This window comes from Vitis vinifera, chromosome 18, assembly GCF_030704535.1.
Source record: "Vitis vinifera cultivar Pinot Noir 40024 chromosome 18, ASM3070453v1".
NCBI classification, from domain to species: Eukaryota; Viridiplantae; Streptophyta; class Magnoliopsida; order Vitales; family Vitaceae; genus Vitis; species Vitis vinifera.
Genome location: NC_081822.1, coordinates 31,548,303 through 31,571,763, shown reverse-complemented (window position 1 = coordinate 31,571,763; position 23,461 = coordinate 31,548,303). Strand labels below are relative to the sequence as shown.

Here is a 23,461-nt window from a genome sequence, read left to right as displayed (position 1 = left end):
TTCGCCTCATCTATGCCTTCAATGACTAGACTTCTTGGAATCTTGAGGTCAAATGGGCGACATCCTCCATGAAAACTTAAAATGATGTGGGGAACTTGACCAAAATGAACTACATGATCTAAAGGTTCCACCATGTCATTATTGTCCTGATGGCATAAGTGATCAAGATTACTTGTTGACTAATACAATGTTTGAATGCGAGCACGCTGATCTTTGAGTTGTGTCTGCGACAAGGCATTCTCTTGCCTTAGAAACTTTGTCTAGGCAATGATGGATTCAATTCTTCTCTCCTGCTCTACTTGGCGCATTTCGAAACCCTCAAGAATAAACTCTAGTGTCACGGCCCTTCGAGGAGCAATTGTACTAATTGAATCCCGCAGTTGACTATCTCCCATTGTGAAGCTTCCAACTCCAAACAAAAATGGTATACTTTTCAGCTCCAAGTAAAAATGTTACATTAATGTAGAATTTTCCCATAGACAGCGCCACTTGTTGGAGCTGAGAATTTCTTGAGCAATAGTCATCTCCTTGTCGTGCGCTTCCTTATACCTACCACATAAGGCTCACTAAGTTTTACCCTAGGATCACCTCATCTGATGATTAAGTTAGTTGGGGTTTTCTAGAAAATGTAATGTTTCTCATGCTACAATTTTTATTTTTATTTTTGGACTTTCCAATTGTATTCATATACCTTTCAGCTACCAATAAGCATGGAGATCGTGGGGCCACTTTTTAGCCACTTCAAGCGGTTACCGCCCCAAGCATTAACTACCTCCACTACTCCTTGTGGACTGTTCTCCCACGTTCTATTTCCCACTTTACCTATTGGGCTATTTAAGTCAACTAGGCCATTAGGCTAGATGGGCTTTTAATCATGGCCCAAACTGGCCCAACTCAACGAATAGTTCTTTGGGTAGGCCCGTTATCCCCATTTACGGGGATGCCCACAATGCTGACAATGATTTCTGCATAATACAAAAGTAAATATATATAGATATATATGTAAAGAGTGGTTGTACATTCGTATATTTTATTTTTCTTTTAAAATAATTACTTTCATTCACTTTTTTTTCCTTTTAAAATAATTACTTTCATATTATTGAATGACGCACTATTTGAAATCTTTTTCTCTTACACTCTTGACTTCCATTTCACCTTTTGTTGTAATATTTGGTATAAATTATTAGACAAATTTTATATATTTGCAAAGAGTAGTTGTACAAGAAGTCATTCATTTTTTTTTATTTTTCTTTTAAAATAATTGCTTTCATATTATTAAGTGAAACACTATTTGAAATCCTTTTCTTTGACGTTCTTAATTAACGTGCGTTTCGCTTTTTGTTGTAGTCTTTGATCTGAACTATTGGACAAATTCTTAAGTATTAGACACTCATTCGCCACTCTGTTTTTAACTATTCCCACCACCTGTGACTTGGACGATATTAAAGTAGAAAGTTGTGAATTTTAAAATATTCATAAAATTCTTTTTCAATCCAATTTTGATTAAAAAAAATATAATTTAACTTGCAACATTTTGCAAGTTTATTTTGTGGATAAATTTAGTGGTTCATTATATAATTATTTTGCAAATTCAAAGATATTTATACTATATATTCTTTCACCAAAGTAAAATGCTTTGACTTAAACATTATTATTTAGCATTATTTTTTGTAGTTTTAGATTGGAGGAAGAGAAAGATATATATGAGTTAATATAAGTATTAGAACATAGAGAAACAAAAGCATTGAAATAAATGTTTACACAAAACCCGTATGATTGAATGAAAATGATAATGAAAAAAATAAAGAAATAGTGTTAAAAGGAGAATGTGATTGAGACCACTTTTATCATGGGTAGCTACTAACTCCTCATGTATAGATATATAAAACTTTTTTCTACCAAAATATTATTTTTTATATACAATAAAAATGAGTATGAATTAATTTTACTATACTATCTTTTTCTAGTTATTATAGATGTTTTTCTTGCATATTTAATTGAAAAAATATTAGAAAAAACTTTTTTTAAAAAATAATATCATAACTTCAATAATACATATTGAAGTAATTATATTAAAGAAAACTATTTATGTATGATAAAACTTTGTCAGATTCTTAAATAAATTCATTAACCACATTTATTATGAAAATAATATTCTTTGTAGTTTGGATGTATTTTAGGATATAAAATAACTAATGATATATGTATAATTATTTTTTAATTTATTTTTAAATTTTATGTTATATATTTAATATCTAAATACCATACTAAAAACATAAAGTGATCATTTTGAAAATATCATTATGATGGTTTTTACATTTTTCACAATAAGTAAAATGAAATTTAATGATAAGATAATTAAAATTAATTTATTTATTAAAATTTTATTTTATTTAGTCATCAAACATATGTTTGAAATGATGATCTTTATTTAAGATGTAAAAGAAATAATGATATATGTATATATTTCTATGTTTAAAAATGTTAACAATTTTATATCCCGGTTTATTTTTTATTTTTAATAAAGAAAGACTCATTGATGAAATTATTATGATATTTTTATATTTTTAATAATATATTAAACAGAATATGAAAAAAAAAATTAATTAAATTTAAGTTAAAATTTAGGAGGAAGGAATAAACTATATATTAAATTGCCCAATAGGTCAAGAAGTTTGCCTTCATATGGGATATTGGGTTGGATTCCTCAAAGGGGAAAGGAGCCATGGCAACTATATTGAAACCGGTGAAAGGAATAGCAAAAAATGGAAATTTTAATTTAAGGTTTTGATCGAACAAATGGGAAAATAGATCAAAAAGTTAAATTAAATATGACTTTGAGAGACTTCAAACTACCAATATTTATTGGAGAGTTTTGAATTTGACAATAGTAGTGAATGAGGCATAATTACAATTCCTCTTTAATGTTATTATCCTAATGGTGGTAGAAAGACAAATATTAAGGAAAAAAACTTCTTTTTTTAATAATTATCAATTTCATTTAATATTTGTAGGTCCTAATTCATAAATTTCATTTGTGGTATTTATTTTTAAATAATTCAAGAATGAAGAAGAAACTTTATAGATGGTTGTGGATCCCGCATTTTTCACGTGCGTTCCCACTCAACGACGTGACTCGCTTTTAATTTATTTGTGAAAAAATGATTTTTTTTTTTTTAGAAAAAGACTTGGAGTCACCACTTATTTTTATTTTATTTTTAAAGGGAAAACAAAATAAGAAAGAAAACCCTAAGTGTGACTCCTTATTTGGAAAAGACAGTATGTGGAAAACCAAAATCGAGTCCGAGGGTCAGGTTACCTATTGGAAAGGTACGGTGGTGAGTCATAGCATCCCTCTAAGCCCTATAATAAGGTCTCTACTAAATAAGGTGAGACAAGTGTGACAATTGATAAGGAAATCAATGGATACCAATGAAATAATCAAATAATAAAGCAAATCATGCATAAGAATAAGCAAAGTGGAAGTGAGATCGTACCTTAGCAGCAAGTAATAGTGCGCTATTACGGAAACAAGGTTAGCTCAAGTATAAAATTATCACATGCATATCAAAGATCAGGACAAAGATCAAACAATCCTCATTAAGCATGACAATTGATAATCAAAAGAGAAAACTCATATGTAGGACCCCCACCAAAGCCCAATTGATCTTGCATGAATTAGTCTCACAAATTCCATTATTTTGGAATTATGAAAAAAATCATTATTGCTCATTTAAAATCAAGAGAAACATAAAATTATTTGAGAATCGAAGAAAATTTGTACAAGTGCATACCAAAATGAGAAAGGCAGCAGGATTATTAAAATCAAGATTTTTGGCGGTCTAAAAGCTCTAATAAAGGATGAAAAGTGGTAGAATTAAGAAATATCTGAAAACTGGAGTGGAATTAAAACTGTTCGAAAGAAAACTGAATTTTTAAAATTTATTCGAAAATTGAAGTCTCGAAAATTATTTGAAAATTGGAATTTTGAAAAGTCGAATTTAATAAATTGGAGCTTTGAAAATCATTTGAAAATTGAAGTTTTGAAAATTAGATTTAAGAATTGGGATTTCGAAAATTAAATTTAAGGATCGGAACTTTGGAAAATTATTTGAGAATTGGAACTATGAAAATTAAATTATGAAAATTGGAACCTTGGAAATTGTTTGAAGATGGAATTTTTAAAAATAAATAAATAAAATAATAATAATAATAATAATAATGATAATGATAATAATAATAAATAAATGTGAAGATTGGAATTTTGGAAATTAAATTCGAAAATTGGAAAATTGGAATTTCAGAAATTGGGGATTAAATTTAGAAATTGGAATTTTGAAGAATTATTTAAAGATGAAATTTTAAAAATAAATAAATAAATAAAATAATAATGATTAAATAAATAAATGTGAAAGTTGGAATTTTGGAAATTGGAAATTAAATTTGGAAATAGGAATTTTGAATATTTATTTAAAGATGAATTTTTTAAAAATAAATAAATAGAATAATAATTATAAAGAAAATAATAATGATTAAATAAATAAAGGTGAAAATTGGAATTTTGAAAAATTATTTAAAGATGAAATTTTAAAAATAAATAAATAAATAAATAGAATAATAATAATAACAAAAATAACAATGATTAAATAGATAAATGTGAAAATTGGAATTTTAGAAATTGGGGATTAAATTTGGAAATTGGAATTTTGAAGAGTTATTTAAAGATGGAATTTTTGAAAATAAATAAATAGAATAATAATAAAAACGAAAATAATAATGATTAAATAAATAAATGTTAAAATTGGAATTTTGGAAATTGGAAATTAAATTTGGAAATCAGAATTTTGAAGAATTATTTAAAGATGAAATTTTAAAAATAAATAAAAATAATAATAATAATAACGAAAATAATAATGATTAAATAAATAAATGTAAAAATTGGAATTTTGGAAATTGGAAATTAAATTTAGAAATAGGAATTTTGATTTTTTATTTAAAGATGGAATTTTTTTAAATAAATAAATGGAATAATAATTATAATGAAAATAATAATGATTAAATAAATAAAGGTGAAAATTGGAATTTTGAAAAACTATGATGAAATTTTAAAAATAAATAAATAGAGTAATAATAATAACAAAAATAACAATGATTAAATAAATAAATGTGAAAATTGGAATTTTAGAAATTGGGGATTAAATTTGGAAATCGGAATTTTGAAGAGTTATTTAAAGATGAAAATTTTGAAAATAAATAAATAGAATAATAATAATAACAAAAATAATAATGATTAAATAAATAAATGTTAAAATTGGAATTTTGGAAATTGGAAATTAAATTTGGAAAATTTGAAGAATTATTTAAAGATGAAAATTTTAAAAAATATATAAATACAATAATAATAACGAAAATAATAATGATTAAATAAACAAATATGAAAATTAGAATTTTGGAAATTAGAAATTAAATTTGGAAATCGGAATTTTGAAGATTTATTTAAAGATGAATTTTTTTTAAATAAATAAATAGAATAATAATTATAGCGAAAATAATAATGATTAAATAAATAAATGTGAAAATTGAAATTTTGAAAAGATTAAACTTGGATATCAGAACACAAAGAAATAATAAAAGAAAATGAATAAATAAATGAGGTGTGACAGTTGGGATTGCAGACCAAAGGTGGCCAAGCAAAATGAGGCCCGGGATGCTGGTTGTAGGTAGTGGAAAGCAATGGGCTGGACACTGGTGGTGCTGAGGCCCATATAGCTGACCATCATGTCCAATGGTTGAAAATGGAGGGACGGGCTGGTGGACATGGGCCATAAGATACATGTCCCTATCCAAGGTGATGCATGAGTGATCCACTAAGTCATTCTATTGGACATGCAGCTGGCTGGTGGATACAAGTCATATCTTGCCATCTTCCAACAATTTCTTATGGGTATGGACTGTGGAACCACCATGACCGCCCATCGATTTCTGGACTGCACTATCTGGCTCTGATCTGCGTTGTTTCCCGAATGAATCCACCGACCGCCCTCTATTCTTTCGGTTCCCGTTCAGTTGCTTCGGTGTTCGCCTTCTTTCGATCAGGTTCCAGTTTTGGTTCCGGTTCTCATCTAAGATCTTCGGTGGACTGGAGGAAGGTCTCGACGACCTAGCGGACGAAGCGCTTGTAGTTAGTCCGGCACGAAGAGGTTGATTCCGAGTTTTTTTTTGGGAAACTATTTTTCGAATCTATGAACTCGGTCATCTCGTCCATGTCCGCGCTTAATTTTGAGGATCTCTAGCACTATTTTCTTGATTCTACCGTCTGGTTTCTGGTTCCATTTTCTCGCAACGGAAATTTTTATTTTTTGGAAGCAAAAGAAAACAATGAAACTTTGTGTGTTTTCTGATGCCAGTCGAGGAAAGAAAAAGAGAACAGAGAACTTAATTGTCAAGTGCACTCAATAAGGTGAATCTATGAATCTATGATGTTATTCTCCCTACAAAACTGAACACCTAAACTATTTATAAACAAAGCATCTGATGTAACAATTCTGTCCTGATTCAGTTGCGAACATTCATTCTTTCATGTCAGAAACAAAACCCTATCTTGGTACACTAAATCAATTATCCATATTAAAGAGCAAACATATAACAAAGAAACAAACAATACATAAATACCTCAATTGTCTATTGGTCGATGGGGAAGATAATGGGGTCGGTCCTGCCGTCCCACAGTCATCCTCCTGCAAGGATTGCTTGGTTTCAAGCACTCAATCCCATAGTTTCTTCCAAAATCTGCCAACATCCCTCCCTCCAGTTCCGGTCTTCACCACTCCAGCTCGTTCATCCTTTCTGAATCCCCTCTCCAGCTTTTTCGCCAACAACCGCCCCCTCCGTCCTTCTCTCCAACTAGTTTTGTTCTCCACCAAGCCTCCACCAGCTCTACTGGGAATGATTCAGCAAATATGTCACTGTAGACCCCCATTTGGGCCTCACTTTCATGCAGCTTGTTTTGCCAAGTGTCGCGACCCTAGGAGACCACATGGTGTCTTTTAGTTGGCTGCTATGGAATCAGATAGTGCTTTTTGAGGAGCTATCAAGGAGCGACACCTAGGACGAATCTTCAGGAGAGGAGCACGTTTCTGTTCTGGAGGAGCGTATGAGAGAGGGAGAGGATTCTGGCAAAAAGGCGTGGTGCTTTTGGCTACGGAGGGGTGGAGGAAAAAGTAAGGGACAAAGACGAGGAGGTGCGTAGGGTGAGGTTTTTTTATTCGTTACTGGCAGGGTGACATTTTTTTGGAGGGGGGATTTTCTTTCTTGAGAGAGGGGGGTCTAGACAGAGGAGAATGAGAAAGATAGAGAGAGTTAAAGCTGTGGAAAGAAAATGGAGGTATTCTTTGAGAGAGAGAGGAGCAGACGGTGATGAAAGGAGCGTAGGTTGCTTGAGACATAAAAGAAGTTTACAGGTTCCTGGGGTTCCAAAGAGAGTGAGAAAGGAGAAAGAGGCGTTTCTAGCTGAGCAGAGGAGGAGCTTGTGGTTTTGGTCCAAGTATGATTTCAGCACGCTTTACATTTCCCGTTTCAGACTGTTCTATCCTGTTTCTTGCTGATTTTGGGTTCATTTGGATGCTTGAATGTGGACATCAGATACTATTTATGTTTGTGGAATCTAAGACCATTTTTATGCATTTTTTTTGCCTGATTCTAGTCTGGCTCTTTTGGATATGTCTATGAACAACTTGAGCATTCCTCTGTTTTATGAATGATTTGAATATGTACTCATCACTGAATTTGATTTTAAAAAAACACTCTTGCTTCCTTTGGATTCCACCTGCATTGGCCCATGGATGTCACTTGAAATGAGGCTCTATACGTTCATGATTTACTTGATTTTCCTTGGGCTATTTCTTCAGTCCTTGCCTTGCTTCCATCTTCTTTTGTTCATTTCCCTGTTTCTGGTAAGTCCGGGGTGTGAGGATCTCATTTGGGTTGGCCATCCTATTTGGGGGTGATTCTGAGAAAGTTTCATGAGGGTCACTCTTCATACGGTTGAGAATTCTAGGTCTGAGTAACAACTCTTCTGGTAGTTCCACACTTGCACCGACAGTCCCAAGGACTCGGGATGGTGAAGATGTCGACAGCAACAAACTTTTCTGAATGCTAAGCCGGGTTTCTCTTCCCTCCTCTGTAAACCTGAGGATCCCATTTTTGTTAAGCCTCTGGGAAGATGCTTAGAATATGTGTGAAAGTGACAGCTTGTTAGTCATGCCAAATAAGGTTCAGATACACCTTTGGGTCAGCCTTCTGAAGGAAAGCTTGTGGAATTTAATATATCTTTAGCTCCTAAGAGGTCATCCTGTACCCGTGCTAGAGGAGTTGAAACTTCCAATGCAAAAGCAGAGAATGCAACAAATAAAGCATCTCCATTGTTACCATCCGTGCATGTTCCAGGTGGTAAATGTCATTCTGATGCCGAACCAATGAATTCTGATAGAGGAAGGGTTCCCCCAATTATTCCACTTAAACTGGACAGCAATGTCTGAAAATATGCATGATGCTGATATGGGAAGGAATCTAATGATAGGGCAGCCTTCTGGTAGTGAGGTTGGTGATCGTGCAACGTCATGTGAACCATGGGGCCCAAGTCCTTGTAAGTGGAGTTAGGAAATAGGTGCCAGCTCAGATGATAGGCCACACTTAAGGATACGGTAAGCTGATAGCATTGAAGAAACTGTCATTGATCGTGACGGTGATGAAGTCATAGATGGTAGACAATACTCAGCTGGACCTTCAAAACGTGCTCATGACTGATATATTTGACACATACTGTTAACCATATAATAGAGACTCATCCAGTGTAGACCAGCCAACAAGCCTTGTGCATTCACCAACTACCAAGTTACGCCATTTTGGGACAAAAGGCCTCGGGACTTGTGATGATGATAATCTTCTATATGACTCCTGTGACAATGATTCAGTTTCTTCTACAGCTGAGCATTCTCGTATGAGTCTCCAGAAGGCACCTTCCAGGTTTGATCAATATGGCACCTTTAAAAATGGGCAGATTTTATTGTTGGTAAGTCTTCTGATAGTTTGCACGCACAGAATTCAATGGAATGAGTAAATGGTGCTTTTGGTACCAGTCATGTCACTAATGTCCAACATAGTTCTTCCCTCCATTTCAATGGCAAGTGATCCTCTCTTTGCTCCTCTTTCATTGTCTCTGAATGGCACTGATAAAAGTTTGAGAGTGTTATGTTCAACTTAGAAGATGTGGGTCAGTTATTGCGATTAAACGCATTGCCAAGACAAGCTGCATGTCTGATGATGTTGAGTTTTTGAGGGGACTAAAGACACTTTCCTTAGTCGATATGCATCTGGAGCAGATATTGTAAGGTTTCCAGCAGATTGGATGCTCTAAACAGTGACTGGGATTCTGTTCATGACTTTGTACCAGAACTTTATAACGGCCCAACAGATTTTCATTTCCGAAGACACAAAACTGATGTTGTTGATGCAGATCTTGAATGCAGCAGCTATATTATTGCACCATATGGTGCTGTTGGCAGTGGCTACATGGGGGGCGCGCCTCCTAAGTTCCTAATCATTGATGATGATTGACAGCAGATTGGTAATGAGAACAAGAATAACTTGATAAACATGTCTCCCCTTCAGATTAATGCATGTTCTGCACAGGAAAGGAGCACTAGTCTGCATAGACAGTACATTTGCAACACCTCTCAACCAGAAGATCCTTTCTCTTGGGGCTGTTCTCGTGCCGCATTCTGCAATAAAATATATTGCAGGACACAATGATGTAATTGCAGGTTGCATTAGTAGTTCTGAAAAGTTGGTCTCAACAATTAGGAATTTGCCTCATGTTCTGGGTGGTATTCTCAACCCGAATGCCGCATATCTGATCATCCATGGCATGAAGACACTGTATCTTCATGTACAATAACAAAATTCAACAGCAACTGATTCGGCCAATATTTCAAAATGAGATTCATGTGGAAGGAAAACCCTACCTTCCTATTCAGCATGGAACACATGAGGCTGTTGCTGAACAAGCCCCTGCCTCGGTGAAGATCTCCCACCTAGTTGCGGGGAGCAAACCTGATTCTGCTGCAAAAATCAAGTTACATGTCTGCTGATGGGATATCCGTACCTATCGTTTTGTTGAGAACCAAATGGTGCTGCGGTTAGAGTTGGCGCCCAGCACTCCCTGAGTTATACAGCCTGGTCTGACTCTTGCTCTGGGTCGAAAATGCTGTCCCCATATTCACCGAAGAGGGAAAGCCAAGACTGAGAGAGAAAGAAGGAATGTGACTATCACAGTCTTCTCAAAAGAATGGGAGGCCTCGCACTCAAGGCTGCTGATATTCTTGCAAAGGACAGAGTCGGTGCTGAGATTATAAATCTGCATTCAATTAAACCCCCAGTACTCACTTCCAGCACTTGTCCATCCAATTCCCACGTGTCTTTCTTCATAGGTCCTGCATGGCCACCTCAAAAGCACATGCATCTCATTCCTTACTCTTCCTCATTGCCTTCAAAAACTGATTTTCAAAAATCATGTTTTCAAATAATTTTAATCCCACAACTCCTCATTCTTTCTTAAAGCTTTAGTTCACCAAAGATCTTCATTTTCATTAAAATTTTGCTGCCACTTTCTTCCCGGCAAGCAATTTTCACACCTTCCTTAATTTTTAAATGTTTTTTTAAATAAGCATAAATAAATTTCATAATTTCAAATAATGGAATTCATGAAATCAATTTGTGCTAAAATAAATCGGGCTTTGGTAGGGCTCGACATATGTGATTTTCTAATTCCTTGATTGGTTGATTGGTTGATAGCTATGCATGATTGATTTATTCCACACTATGGCATGCATGCTATTATTTTGTGTTTGATTGCTAACATTTGTTTTCCCTTGAACTAAACTGGTTCATCACTTCAGGGACATTCTTTGCCTCTTCTGTTCATTTAGTTATTTTGTTTTGAGTTATATTCATTTGGTATCCATGCTCGATTAATCAATTGTCATGATTGCTTCATTTTATTAGTAGAGACCCATTTTTAGGGACTTAGAGGGGTGCTACGGTCTTTACCGTACCTTCCCGATAAGTAACCTGACCCCCGAACCCGATTCGGTTTTTCGTAGACCACCTTTTCCAAAATAAGGAGTCACACTTAGGGTTTTCTTTCTTATTTTGTTTACCCTTTAAAAATAAAAATAAAAATAAGTGGCGACTCCAAGTCATTTTTCAAACAGTAAAAATCAATTTTTTAAAATAAAAAGCGAGTTTCGCCATCGAGTGGGAACGCATTGAGCGAAATGCGGGGTCCATAGTCACCATCTTCAACCACCACCATGGCGAGATGGTGATGTTTGCCACATGTCCATGCATGGAGCTTCATGGAAGATGTCCCCCACTTCAAATGAAATGCCCTTCAACTCCTTCCGGGTGGTAAAAAATAAAAAAAGAAGAAGAAAAAAAACTTTGGTTTTAAAAAAAAAAAAGGGTCTACAATTGTAAATATGAATAAGAGATATTTCTTTTCATTTGTTTTATTACATATGTACTTATTTTCAGTTTAATTTATTGATAGGTAGAGATGTGGAAACAACAAGGTTGGACCATTCTCATTTTTCAGATTTTATTTTTTCAACATTTTTTATGATGAGAATTGTGGTATTATTATCTTTATCTTACAACCTAAGAAATTGATTAAGCTACCATCTTATTTATATTTATATTCAAAATAATTTATGATAAAATAATATTAATAATATGATCAAGAACTTGTAACACCAACAAACAAATACCATGAAAAACTTGCTTACTAAAAACTAGTGCAACCTATCAAATGGTAACTCAATATAATATAACTCAAAATAAATAATAATTTTTCACCAAGTCACATAAAAAATGCACAAAGGAAAAAAGCCAAGGAAAAAATGCACAAAGGAATTTTTTTTATTTATTTATTTATTTTTTTTATTTTTTTATGAAGTCTTGTTTTCTACCCACTAAGGATCTCGGAATTTTCCAAGATGAGAAAAATCCAACTCAATTCTCTCTCTTTTTTTTTTTTCAAGTGAAGAAATGACTCAAGCATTACCTTCAACCTTCCCTATAACAATGGTAGATTACCAATTGTTCATCATGATGGGTTCAGATGAACCAATCTACCATTGGACAGTGAAAAGGAATGAAGAGAAAAAGATAAAATTGTTTGGTATGTAAATGATAGGAAACGAAGGTGCTTTTGAATTTTTGTGGTGGATGGGTCCTTATATTCTTTTAAATAAAACCACTTCTCACCCATTACTTTTTCACCATTGTGAACCAAATGCAAATGCTAGGAAACAATGGTGGTTTTGAATTTTGTGGTGAGTGAATTCTTTCTTATATTCTTTTGGAGGCCACTCAACTTCCCACTCATTTCTCTTTTACTATTGTAAATAAAATGCAAATGCTAGAAAACAAAAATGATTTTGAATTTTGTGGTGGGTGGGTCATTCCTCATATTCTTTTGAAAGCCACACACCTCCCTTTTATTGTTGTGAATAAATGACTCTTGGTACATCTCATAAAAGGATGAATATTTAATTTTAAATAAATATTAGTTATATAAGTAAATAATAAATATTGTTTTAGTTAAAATTTTTTTTCTGCCGATGTACCTTGAGCCACTTCAATGACCAAACCAAAGTGGTTTTGTTTCACATAAGCACCCAAAGAATCAAAGATGGATGCTCTTTAGGCATATCAAGTATTGACCTGCAAAAGTTTATCATTTATAATTAAATAATAAAATTTTGAGAATGTACTATTTTATATTAAATTGAATAACGAATTGAATAGTTATTTCTATCAATCTTGAATTTTATCTTAAAAAATAATTTCAATTAAATAATTTTAAAATAATAAATTAATTTATTCATTTTTATATTTTTGTTCTTTTTACCAAGAAATGGTTTTAAAATTTTGAATGAAACCAATATATTTTAAAATAAAAAATAGACAATTTTTAATTTTAATGTTTCTCTAATAAATTAATTAAGAACTTCAAACAAAACAGACTTTTTCATTTTAAAATGTATTTAAAAAGTGATTTAATATACTCAAATAAAATAAAACCTATAACGATTTTATTTTTAAAACTTGAATAAAATAAAATTTATAATGGCTTTAATATTTTTAAAGTTCCTGAAAGATTTCTAAGTCCATACAATATAATTTAATTTTGGAAAATTTAATATGATGTGCTTTCAAATTTATGAAATTTGCATAAGATGGAAATTTCAAATTTAAATAAAATTTAATAATAAGACAATTAAATTAATTAATTTATTAAAATTTTATTTTTTAAGTAATCAAGCATATGATTTTTATTTAAAATATAAAAGAAATAATGATATATGTATATATTTTTATGTTTAAAAATGTTAACAATTTTATATCCAAGTTTATTTATTTTTAATAAAGACTCATTGATAAGATTATTATGATATTTTTAATAATATATTAAATAGAATATGAAAAATAAATTAATTGAATTTAAATTAAAATTTAGGAGGGAGGAATAAACTATATATTAAATTGCCCATGGAAGTTTTGCTTTCATATGGTCAAAGGAAAGTGCCAATGGCCATAATACCGAAAAATGAAATTTTAATTTAAGGCTTTGACGGGTTTTGTGGTGGGTGGTCCTTTATATTTTTTTTAAAAGCCACCGATCACCTGCTTGCATGTATTGCAGAATCGATGTTTGCTTTTTTACAATCCAACCCCCATCCCACCCCCACCACCCCAAATAAAAAATAAAAATAAAGTTTTGTTTCATACAATGGCTTCATATGTGGGCATTTCAAGTATTGACTAAGCACGAGTTAATCCTCAACTCTCTCTAAACTTTCATCCAGAAACTGTCCAACAATGGCTTCCTCTACCCAAAAACCCTCCTCTTCTTCTACCTCAGTCCGTAAATATGAGTTCGAAGTGTTCTTGAGTTTTAGAGGTGAAGACACCTGCAACAATTTTACGGATCATTTATTCGTAAATTTGCATGGGATGGGGATTAAGACTTTCAGAGACGACTAACTTGAAAGAGGAGAGGAGATCAAATCAGAACTTTTGAAAACTATTGAAGAATCAAGAATTTCCATAGTTGTGTTCTCAAAAAACTATGCTCAATCGAAGTGGTGTTTGGATGAGTTAGCGAAGATCATGGAGTGCAGGGAAGAAATGGAACAAATAGTCTTTCCGGTGTTCTCCCACGTGGATCCTTCTGATGTGCGAAAGCAAACAGGGAGCTTCGGAGAGGCATTTTTCATTCATGAAAGAAACGTAGATGCGAAAAAAGTGCAAAGGTGGAGGGATTCCTTGAATGAAGCAAGCAATCTAAGTGGTTTCCATGTGAATGATGGGTAACTTCAACTTCCTTAATTTGTGCTTTTGATTTAATTAAGTTGTAAGGATTTAGTTGTCTTAAATCATGACTTAACAAGTTAATAATTTTGAATAGTAAAGCTTACTTTGTGATCTTATTAATACTTGGCTCAAAACTTGTTGCCTTCTTATTATCCGTAAAATGCTCAATATATTGGGTTCTTAGCTTCTAATACTTTTTACATCCTATTACTTTGGTTATATTGACAAAATCAAGTAAATATCACTAAATTTACTTAATATTTGTTATCTCTTGCAATTCATTATGACTCATGAAGTGTTAAATTGTACTTTATAATTGGCAGGTATGAGTCAAAGCATATTAAGGAAATTGTTCACCAGATTTTTAAAAGATCAATGAATTCTAAGCTTTTGCACAGTAATGATTATGTAGTTGAGATGGATTTTCGCCTAAAAGAACTAAAATCATTGTTAAGTAGTGACTTGAATGACATTCGTGTGGTTGGGATCTATGGACCTGGTGGAATTGGTAAAACTACCATTGCCAAGATTGTTTATAATGAGATCCAATATCAATTCATTGGTGCTAGCTTTCTTCAAGATGTTAGAGAGACATTCAACAAGGGTTGTCAACTTCAACTACAACAACAACTTCTTCATGATACAGTGGGGAATGATGTAGAGTTTAGCAATATCAATAAAGGAATCAACATAATAAAGGCCAGACTTAGCTCAAAAAAGATTCTTATTGTAATTGATGATGTGGATCAGTTGCAGCAATTAGAGTCAGTGGCTGGAAGTCCTAAATGGTTTGGTCCAAGAAGTACAATTATCATTACAACTAGAGACCAACATCTATTGGTTGAGTATAGAGTGAATATATCATATAAGGTTATAGAATTACATTATGAGGAAGCTCTTCAACTCTTCAGCCAACATGCCTTTAAACAAAATGGTCCTAAAGAAGATTATGTGGACCTCTCAAATCGCATGGGACATTATGCTCAAGGTCTCCCTTTGGCCCTTAAAGTTCTAGGTTCTTCTCTTCAAGGCATGACAATAGAAGAATGGAAAAGCGCATTGGTTAAATTGAAAAAAAAACCCTAAGAAGGAAATTAATGATGTGCTTAGAATAAGTTATGATGGGCTTGATCACTCTCAAAAGGAGGTTTTCTTGGACATTGCGTGTTTTTTCAAAGGTGACTGCAAAGATTTCTTATCAAGAACATTAGATGGTTGCGAGTTATATCCAGAAATCAACATAAAAGATCTCTGTGATAGATGTCTAGTAACTATCCTAGACAACGTCATACAAATGCATGACTTGATACAAGAAATGGGTTGGCCAATTGTTCGTGAAGAATGTCCTGGAAAACCCTGCAAATGGAGTAGATTGTGGGATGTAGATGATATTTATGAAGCATTTTCTAGACAAGAGGTATGAATTAAATGCCTAAGTATAGTTATTTAAATATTTATAATAATTTTTTAGTAGTTAATTGTCTGTATAATTGTAGTTAGGATTTTTATCTTGTGTTGTTCCCTTATTTTTCATTATTTTTTTCTAGGTGATGAATAATATTCAAACCATATCTTTAGACTTGTCTAAATTAAAAGAAATACAGTTAAGTACAAAAGTGTTTGCCAAGATGAAAAAACTTAGGTTGCTTAAAATCTATTGCAATGATCATGATGGTTTGACTAGAGAGGAGTATAAAGTGCTTCTTCCTAAAGACTTCGAATTTCCTCATAATTTGAGATATCTTCATTGGCAAAGATGCACTTTGAGGTCTTTACCTTCTAACTTTTATGGAGAGTGCCTTATTGATATCAACTTGAAGTCTAGTAACATAAAACAACTTTGGAAAGGGAATAAGGTATGATCATTATTTAATGTTTTTTCTCTTTATAATAATTTTCAAGTTGAAGAATTTTTTTTATTAAAAGAATATCTTCTGTTACAGTGTCTTGGAGAATTAAAAGGCATTGATCTAAGTAACTCAAAATAGCTTGTCAAAATGCCAAAATTCTCAAGCATGCCAAATTTGGAGAGATTGAATCTTGAAGGTTGTACAAGTTTGAGTAAACTTCATTCATCTATTGGCAATCTGAAAAGATTGACTTACTTGAATTTGGGAAGATGTGAACAGCTCCAAAGTTTCCCAACTAGCAAGAAGTTTGAATCTCTTTAAGTTCTTTATCTTAATCAATGTCAAAACTTGAAGAAGTTTTCGGTAATCCATGGAAACATGGAACTTTTGAAGGAGCTTTATTTAAACAAGATTGGGATTAAAGAACTACCAAGTAGCATTGTGTATTTAGCATCTCTTGAAGTCCTTAATCTCTCAAATTGTTCAAACTTGGAGAAATTTCCTGAGATCCATGAGAATATGAAATTTTTGAGGGAGCTTCATTTAAAAGGATGTTCAAAGATTGAGAAATTTCCAGATATATTTACCTATATGGAACATTTAAGGGAGCTTTATTTATGTGTGAGTGTTATTAAAGAACTCCCAAGTAGCATTGGGTATTTGGAATGTCTTGAAATTCTTGATCTCTCATATTGCTCAAAATTTGAGAAATTTCCAGAGATAAGAGGGAATATGAAATGTTTGAAGAAGCTTTCTTTAGATTGGACTGCTATTAAGGAACTCCCAAATAGCATTGGGTCCTTGACTTCTCTCGAAATTCTTTCTCTTAGAGAATGTTCAAAGTTTGAGAAATTTTCAGATGTATTTACCAATATGAGACTTTTAAGGGAGCTTCATTTATATAGGAGTGGTATTAAAGAACTCCCAGACAGTGTTGGTTATTTGGAATCTCTTAAAACTCTTGGACTCTCAGATTGCTCAAACTTTCAGAAATTCCCAGAGATTCAATGGAAAAAGAAATACTTGAAGAGACTTTCTTTAGACAATATAGCTATTAAGGAACTCCCTAACAGCATTTGGGTGCTTAGAGGCCCTTAATACTCTTTCTCTCAGTGGTTGCTTAAATTTTGAAAGTTTCCTGAGATCCAAAACAGTATGGGGAGTCTACGCTATCTCTTTCTAGACGGTGTTGCTATTAAAGGATTACCTTGCTCAATAAGTCATCTCACCCAACTTGATTACTTATGTTTGAAAAACTGTAGAAACTTGAGGAGTCTTCCAAACACAATAGGTCATCTCACCAGGCTTAGTACCTTAAATTTGGAAGAGTGCAGAAACTTGAGGAGTCTTCCAAACACAATTTGTGGGTTGAAATCCCTCAAAACCCTTGGTCTCGATAGTTGTTCAAGTGTAGAGGCTTTTCCGGAGATTATGGAGGATATGGAACATTTGGAAGAACTTAATTTATGTGGAACAGATATATCAGAGCTTCCATCTTCAATTGAACATTTAAGAGGACTTTGGCATTTGCAATTGAACAAATGTGAGAAGCTTGTGAGTCTTCCCAACAGCATTGGTAATTTGACATGTCTTGTTCGTCTTTGTGTTTCTAACTGTTCCAAGCTCCGCAATTTTCCCAACAATTTGAGAAGCCTGCATTGTTGCTTAAGAGATCTAGATCTAGGTGGCTGCAATCTGATGGAAGGAGAAATCCCCAGTGATTTATGGTGCCTATCCTCACTGAAATTTTTAAACCTAAGCGGAAACCATATTCGTTGCGTACCTGTTGGCATCATTCAACTTTCTCGGCTCTTTACCCTTTTCGTGAATCACTGTCCGATGCTTGAAGAAATTGGAGAGCTTCCATCAAGTCTAGGATGGATACGTGCACATGGTTGTCCATGCCTGGAAACTGAAACTTTCTCAAGTCTACTTTGGTCTTCTCTGCTCAAATGCTTCAAATCACCAATTCAGTTAGCAGTTTCATGGCATAATTATTTTTTCTTTTTTCTTTTTTCTTTTTTAAAAAAACATGAGATTTACATGACAAATTTTTGTGCGGCCGAAATTTCTTCAGGATTGGAGATTTGTCGTTCCAGGAAGGAATGGAATACCAGAGTGGGTACGCCATCAAAGAATGGGATGTGAAGTAGGAATAGAGCTCCCAATGAATTGGTATGAAGATAACAACTTCTTGGGATTTGCTCTATTCTTCCATCATGTTCCCCTTGATGATGATGAATGTGAGATAGCAGAAGGTAGTCTTCCACATTATGAATGGACGATATCCCATGGGGATCACTCTCAACAACTGGAGAAGATAAGCTTTTATTCTAAATGCTGCTACGACAGTGGTAGCACATCAGATCCAGCAATTTGGGTCACGTATTTCCCTCAGATTAACATTCCATGTGAGTATCGATCCAGAAGGTGGAACAACTTTAAGGCTCACTTCCACACTCCAATCGGTGTTGGCTCTTTTAAGTGTGGCGATAACGCATGCTTTAAAGTGAAAAGGTTGTGGGATGCATTTCTGGTACGCCCAAGATCAGATCCATTGGCCTCAGCCATCAAGAGGAAGCCTTGGTGATAGCGAAGATCACCCAGCCAAGAAATTAAAGATTCTCTAGTTTCCTAAAGATCAAAGCTTTATTTAAACCCTAGCAAGGTATGTCTTCTCTCTTTTTTATTCACCGGTGGTTAATATATTTATTAGATGGAATTAGTGAAAAAAGAAATATCTAGATAACTTTTAAAATCATATCTTAGTGACAGGTATATATATATATATTTTGTTATTTTCTTTTCATGATTTTATTTTAATCATGTGTCCTTAATTATCCCAAAATTTTAGGAAGTTTTGAGATCCCTTGGGTCGGTCTTAACGTTAAAACTCTTTTTTTTTTTTCTTTTCTTTTTTTCTCTAAAAAAATATTTTGGAACTTATTTAGGTACTATATTTGGAAGATTATTGAATTTAAAAGGAAGTCATGCAATTTAGAGGGCAAAATGGAAGGTGAATATTCTCACGTAAAATTATATATTTTTTGGTTTAGAAAAACTTCGTGAAACGCCTATAATTTAGTAATTATTTTGCTATCCCTTTGGTCTACTTAATGTGAGAAAGTGTAGGATCCATCTATAAACGACCTAAAAGGTAAGAGCATGACATAGGGCTAGTGACGGAGCACGGTGGGCTTGGGGCAAAATATCCTTTTATTTATTTAGGAATTTTAAAAAATCAAAATCAAAAGTACAAGCTTTGATCAGCTCCTAAGAGAATGATTTTATATGAGAATAAAAAAATCATTTTGTATGAGAGAAAAAAAAAATACTAGATAGATTATTTAGATTATATGCTACTTAATCGTTGATAAAATTTTATTTTATTTAAATAATTTATATTTTGTTAAATAATTTTCTTAGTGGTTGGTTGTTTTGGTTGACTCTAAGATTTTTAAAATGCCTAAGTTTGTAGGTTTATTCATGCCGTAACTAATTTCCTATTGATAATGATGGTGCTACATTATTGTTAGAAACAAATTTTAAATAAAATTTTATCAATTTAATTATTTAAAAAAGATCTTAAAATTTATTAGTAAAATTATTCAATTTTTAAAGTTTTGTTAAAAAAGGTGAAATTCTTAAAAATTTATGATCACAATTCTAGCTATTTTTAAAAAAAATTCCTTTGAAAATATTGTTTGAAATTTTGTTAATTTTTAAATAAAATTTAAAAAGTTATCATTTTTTTTTTCATTTCATAGTTTATAGTTTTTTTCTTTCATAACTAATATTAATATTCAAAACTTTTCTCTATCTATTTTTTTTTTGTTCCATTCGTTTATTTTATATTTTTTGTTTCATAACTAATATCAATAATAACTTTTTTTAAAAAATGATTATGAAATACAAAATTTTTTGTATGTTTATTATAATTCATGATTTTTATTTTTTATTTTTTGCTTTGCCCCCTACACATCTGACTCCATCACTCCTTTGAGGTCATATCTTTTGGTTTTCTCATAAAAGAGTGTTTAAAATATGTAACTTATATACTTCGTAATTTATATTTATATTTTTTTATTTTATTTAGTCATTACAATATACTAAAAATTGTGAGATTCTATATTTTTTATTTAGTCATTACAATAAAATAAAAAGGTTCTTATGCTGAGAAATCAAATCAGAAAAAAATGAAGACATCTCTAGTTTTGAACTCTACTTAACAAGGTATGTGTCTTCTTTCGTCTTTGGTTTTATTGAATGTTAAAATATTTACCAGAATTAGTGAAAAAAATGTCTTGACAATTTTTAATATGATTACATGTTTGGAAGAATATGAAGTTTGATATGCTCAAGTCATTCAAATAGGTGTTTTTTTTTTTTTTTTTTTTTTTTTTGCTTTTATTTTAATTTATTTGTTTTTAATTATCCAAAAAATTTGTGAAATTTGGAGATCCCATATTTTTAGGTCAATCTAAGGTTAAAACTCCTTTATTTTCTATAATAAATATCTTAGGACCCCATCAAAACTTTATCTTTGGAATGAATTATTGAATTTAAAAAGAAAGATCATATTACAATAGCTATTTTGGTAGGCCAAAATTTTTGTTTGAATTAATTAAAATTTTGTTGAATTGGTAGGCCAAACAATTATCACACGTCTTTCAAATTGTATTAATTATATTATAAGCATGAATTAATATTTATTTTACTCTTACTTACCTTTATTTTTAAAGATGACATTATGATATACGAACCATGACTAATCATTGGTCAGGATGCTGATGGAAACATGACTAACTATTGGTCGAATTGAAAGTGGTGGCAAAGATGCAATATTGAACCAGAATGAGAATACCATAAAGGACTCTTTGTTTGGATTGTGGAATTTAATTTGTATGTTTTTAAACATGGATAATTTGAATTGTTGATTTTAATTTGTATGTTTTTAAGCATGGATAATTTTATTTATTTGAAATTATTCACAAGTACTTTCAAGAATGACTTTGGCTCATTGATAAATTATCCTCATTTATCTATTAAGATCATATGCATGGTAACCAAAGTAGCTTAAATTTTTTTATTGTGTTTTAATTATGTTTCAAATTATTTCATAGTCTCTTATGAAAAGAGATATATTCAATTTTTAATTACAAATGTAGTCGATCATAATCCAAGTACTATTAAAAAATATTACCATAATCTCAACTAGTATCATTAAATCCTATCTTTGACAACTCTAGTTTAAAATCTCTTAAACCTAAACCGTAAAAATTATTTTGTTAAATCCAAACATTATTTTGTTTGATGGACATTTTTATACACTTGTTTTAAAGTATTTATAGGGTCATCTTTATCTTCTTCTTATTATTTTTGTCTCACCTATTTCATATCACTAAAAGAAGGGAAAATTTGTCAAAAAATAAAAGGAATTTAAATAAAATATACTAATATGACTACATTTTAATACTTGACTTGCAAGGAATGTTTATAGGGCTTAGTCATATTCAAGTTTTGTTACTCAACCTATTTAACCAATTTTTTTTAATATATTTCTTTTCTTATAATAAGTGCAAATACATCATAATTTTATTTATCCAATTCAACTTAATGGTGTTTGATAAAATTGAAAATTAAGCACTAAAAAAACCATTATTCTAAATTATAAGTAATGAAGTTATAAATGTTGAATTAGTTTAAGTGAAAAATGTTTGGTATTATTTTAGGTTATGCTTATCATACAACATCCTTTAAAAATTTATGGTAAACAATACCTCATCAAGATAAAAGTATATTATTTAGGTAAAGTGATTAAATCTTCATTAAATAATACAATTTCCCATGCTATGGTTAAAACTATTAACAAAAATTAGTGTCATATTTTATTCTTAAAAAAAAAAAAAGCAATAGGGAGAGTGGTTGTGTACATAGATGTCATGGCTCCTAATTTCTTTAATTTTTCATGAAAAATGTGGATATCATGTTTCCCTCTATTTTAATGTATATGTTTAAAAAGGAAAATAATAGTAATATCTATATGAAATATCATAACTTGCATGGAATATAAATTTTATATTCTTAAAAATTACTTTATGAGATAGTAAAAAAAAATTTAAAATACTTGATTCTGTACAAAAACTTAATTTTTGAAAATTATTATTTTTTGAAGATAAATTTATAAGAGCTCCTACATTTTATATAGGAATTACTATAATTTTCACACTTGCTTTTGTTTTATGATTAAATTATTCATATTTCTATAATAAAAAGTCAAAGAGTATTATAAACTCTATTAGAGGGAGACACTTACTTCTCTTATTAAATAAGGAACTCACCTTTAAAAATTGGGAGAATTGTGTTTTGGCCCAGTTGGGCCCAAAAATTAAGTTCTGATCCATGTAACTTACCTAATTAATGATAAGGATATCAGATGTTAACAGACGAAAATGCCCTTTACATTTCCAACTCAAATGGTTGTAAATTAATGGGTGTAAACTTGAAATGCCATGTCACCAAACTGAAAATTCTGAAATAAAGCTGTAAGGGTGACCACCTTCCTACCCCTTTCTCTCCCCCCGCAAACAGCATACGCACAAATGATGCTGACTGTGACTGTCCCCCAATCGCTTTCTTCAGCAGCCAAGGATTGTGAGTATTTCAGAAAAGCCTTCCTACCCTTTTCTCTCCCTCCGTAAATAGCATATGCACAAACGACGCCAACTGTGACTGTCCCCCAATCGCTTTTTTCAGCAGCCGAGGATTGTGAGCATTTCAAAAAAGCGTTTGTAGGTATTTTATTATCATCATTCCCAAATCCAATGTTTGTTTTATGATGTGGGTCTGAATTAATTTCTGACATTTTGATTTGATCAAGTTGGTTCCTTTGATGATGTGTTCGATGTTTGTTTCATGGGTCAGTACAAGTTCTTAGGAAAGGCAGTTGTTTTGATCTCGTGTTGGGGTGTTTAAAAAAATTTTGAACTTAATAACAGAGCGTTTTTAAATGTAGGGTGGGGGATAAATGAGGTTTTGATCATATCCATCTTGGCTCATAGGAATGTAGCACAACATAAGTAAATTCAAGAAACTTACAGTGAATCTTATGGAAAATATCTCCTCAAAAATGGGTTTATCGTCCAGAGAGAATAAATGGGTATCGTCCAGACGGT

The 23,461-nt window shown here is 31.9% G+C and overlaps 1 protein-coding gene and 1 long non-coding RNA gene across 2 annotated transcripts; both read left to right on the top strand.

Moving 5' to 3' along the window:
• Nucleotides 1–14,853: 14,853 nt before the first annotated feature.
• LOC100251701 (disease resistance protein RUN1) lies at nt 14,854–15,522 on the top strand. Its single transcript, XM_019216375.2, has one exon. It carries the CDS (start codon nt 14,854–14,856, stop codon nt 15,520–15,522), a length of 669 nt encoding a protein of 222 aa, XP_019071920.2.
• Nucleotides 15,523–18,828: 3,306 nt separating this feature from the next.
• LOC132253186 (uncharacterized) lies at nt 18,829–21,252 on the top strand. Its single transcript, XR_009464947.1, has 2 exons — nt 18,829–18,954; nt 21,070–21,252. It is a non-coding gene; the product is annotated as an uncharacterized LOC132253186 (long non-coding RNA).
• Nucleotides 21,253–23,461: the final 2,209 nt, after the last annotated feature.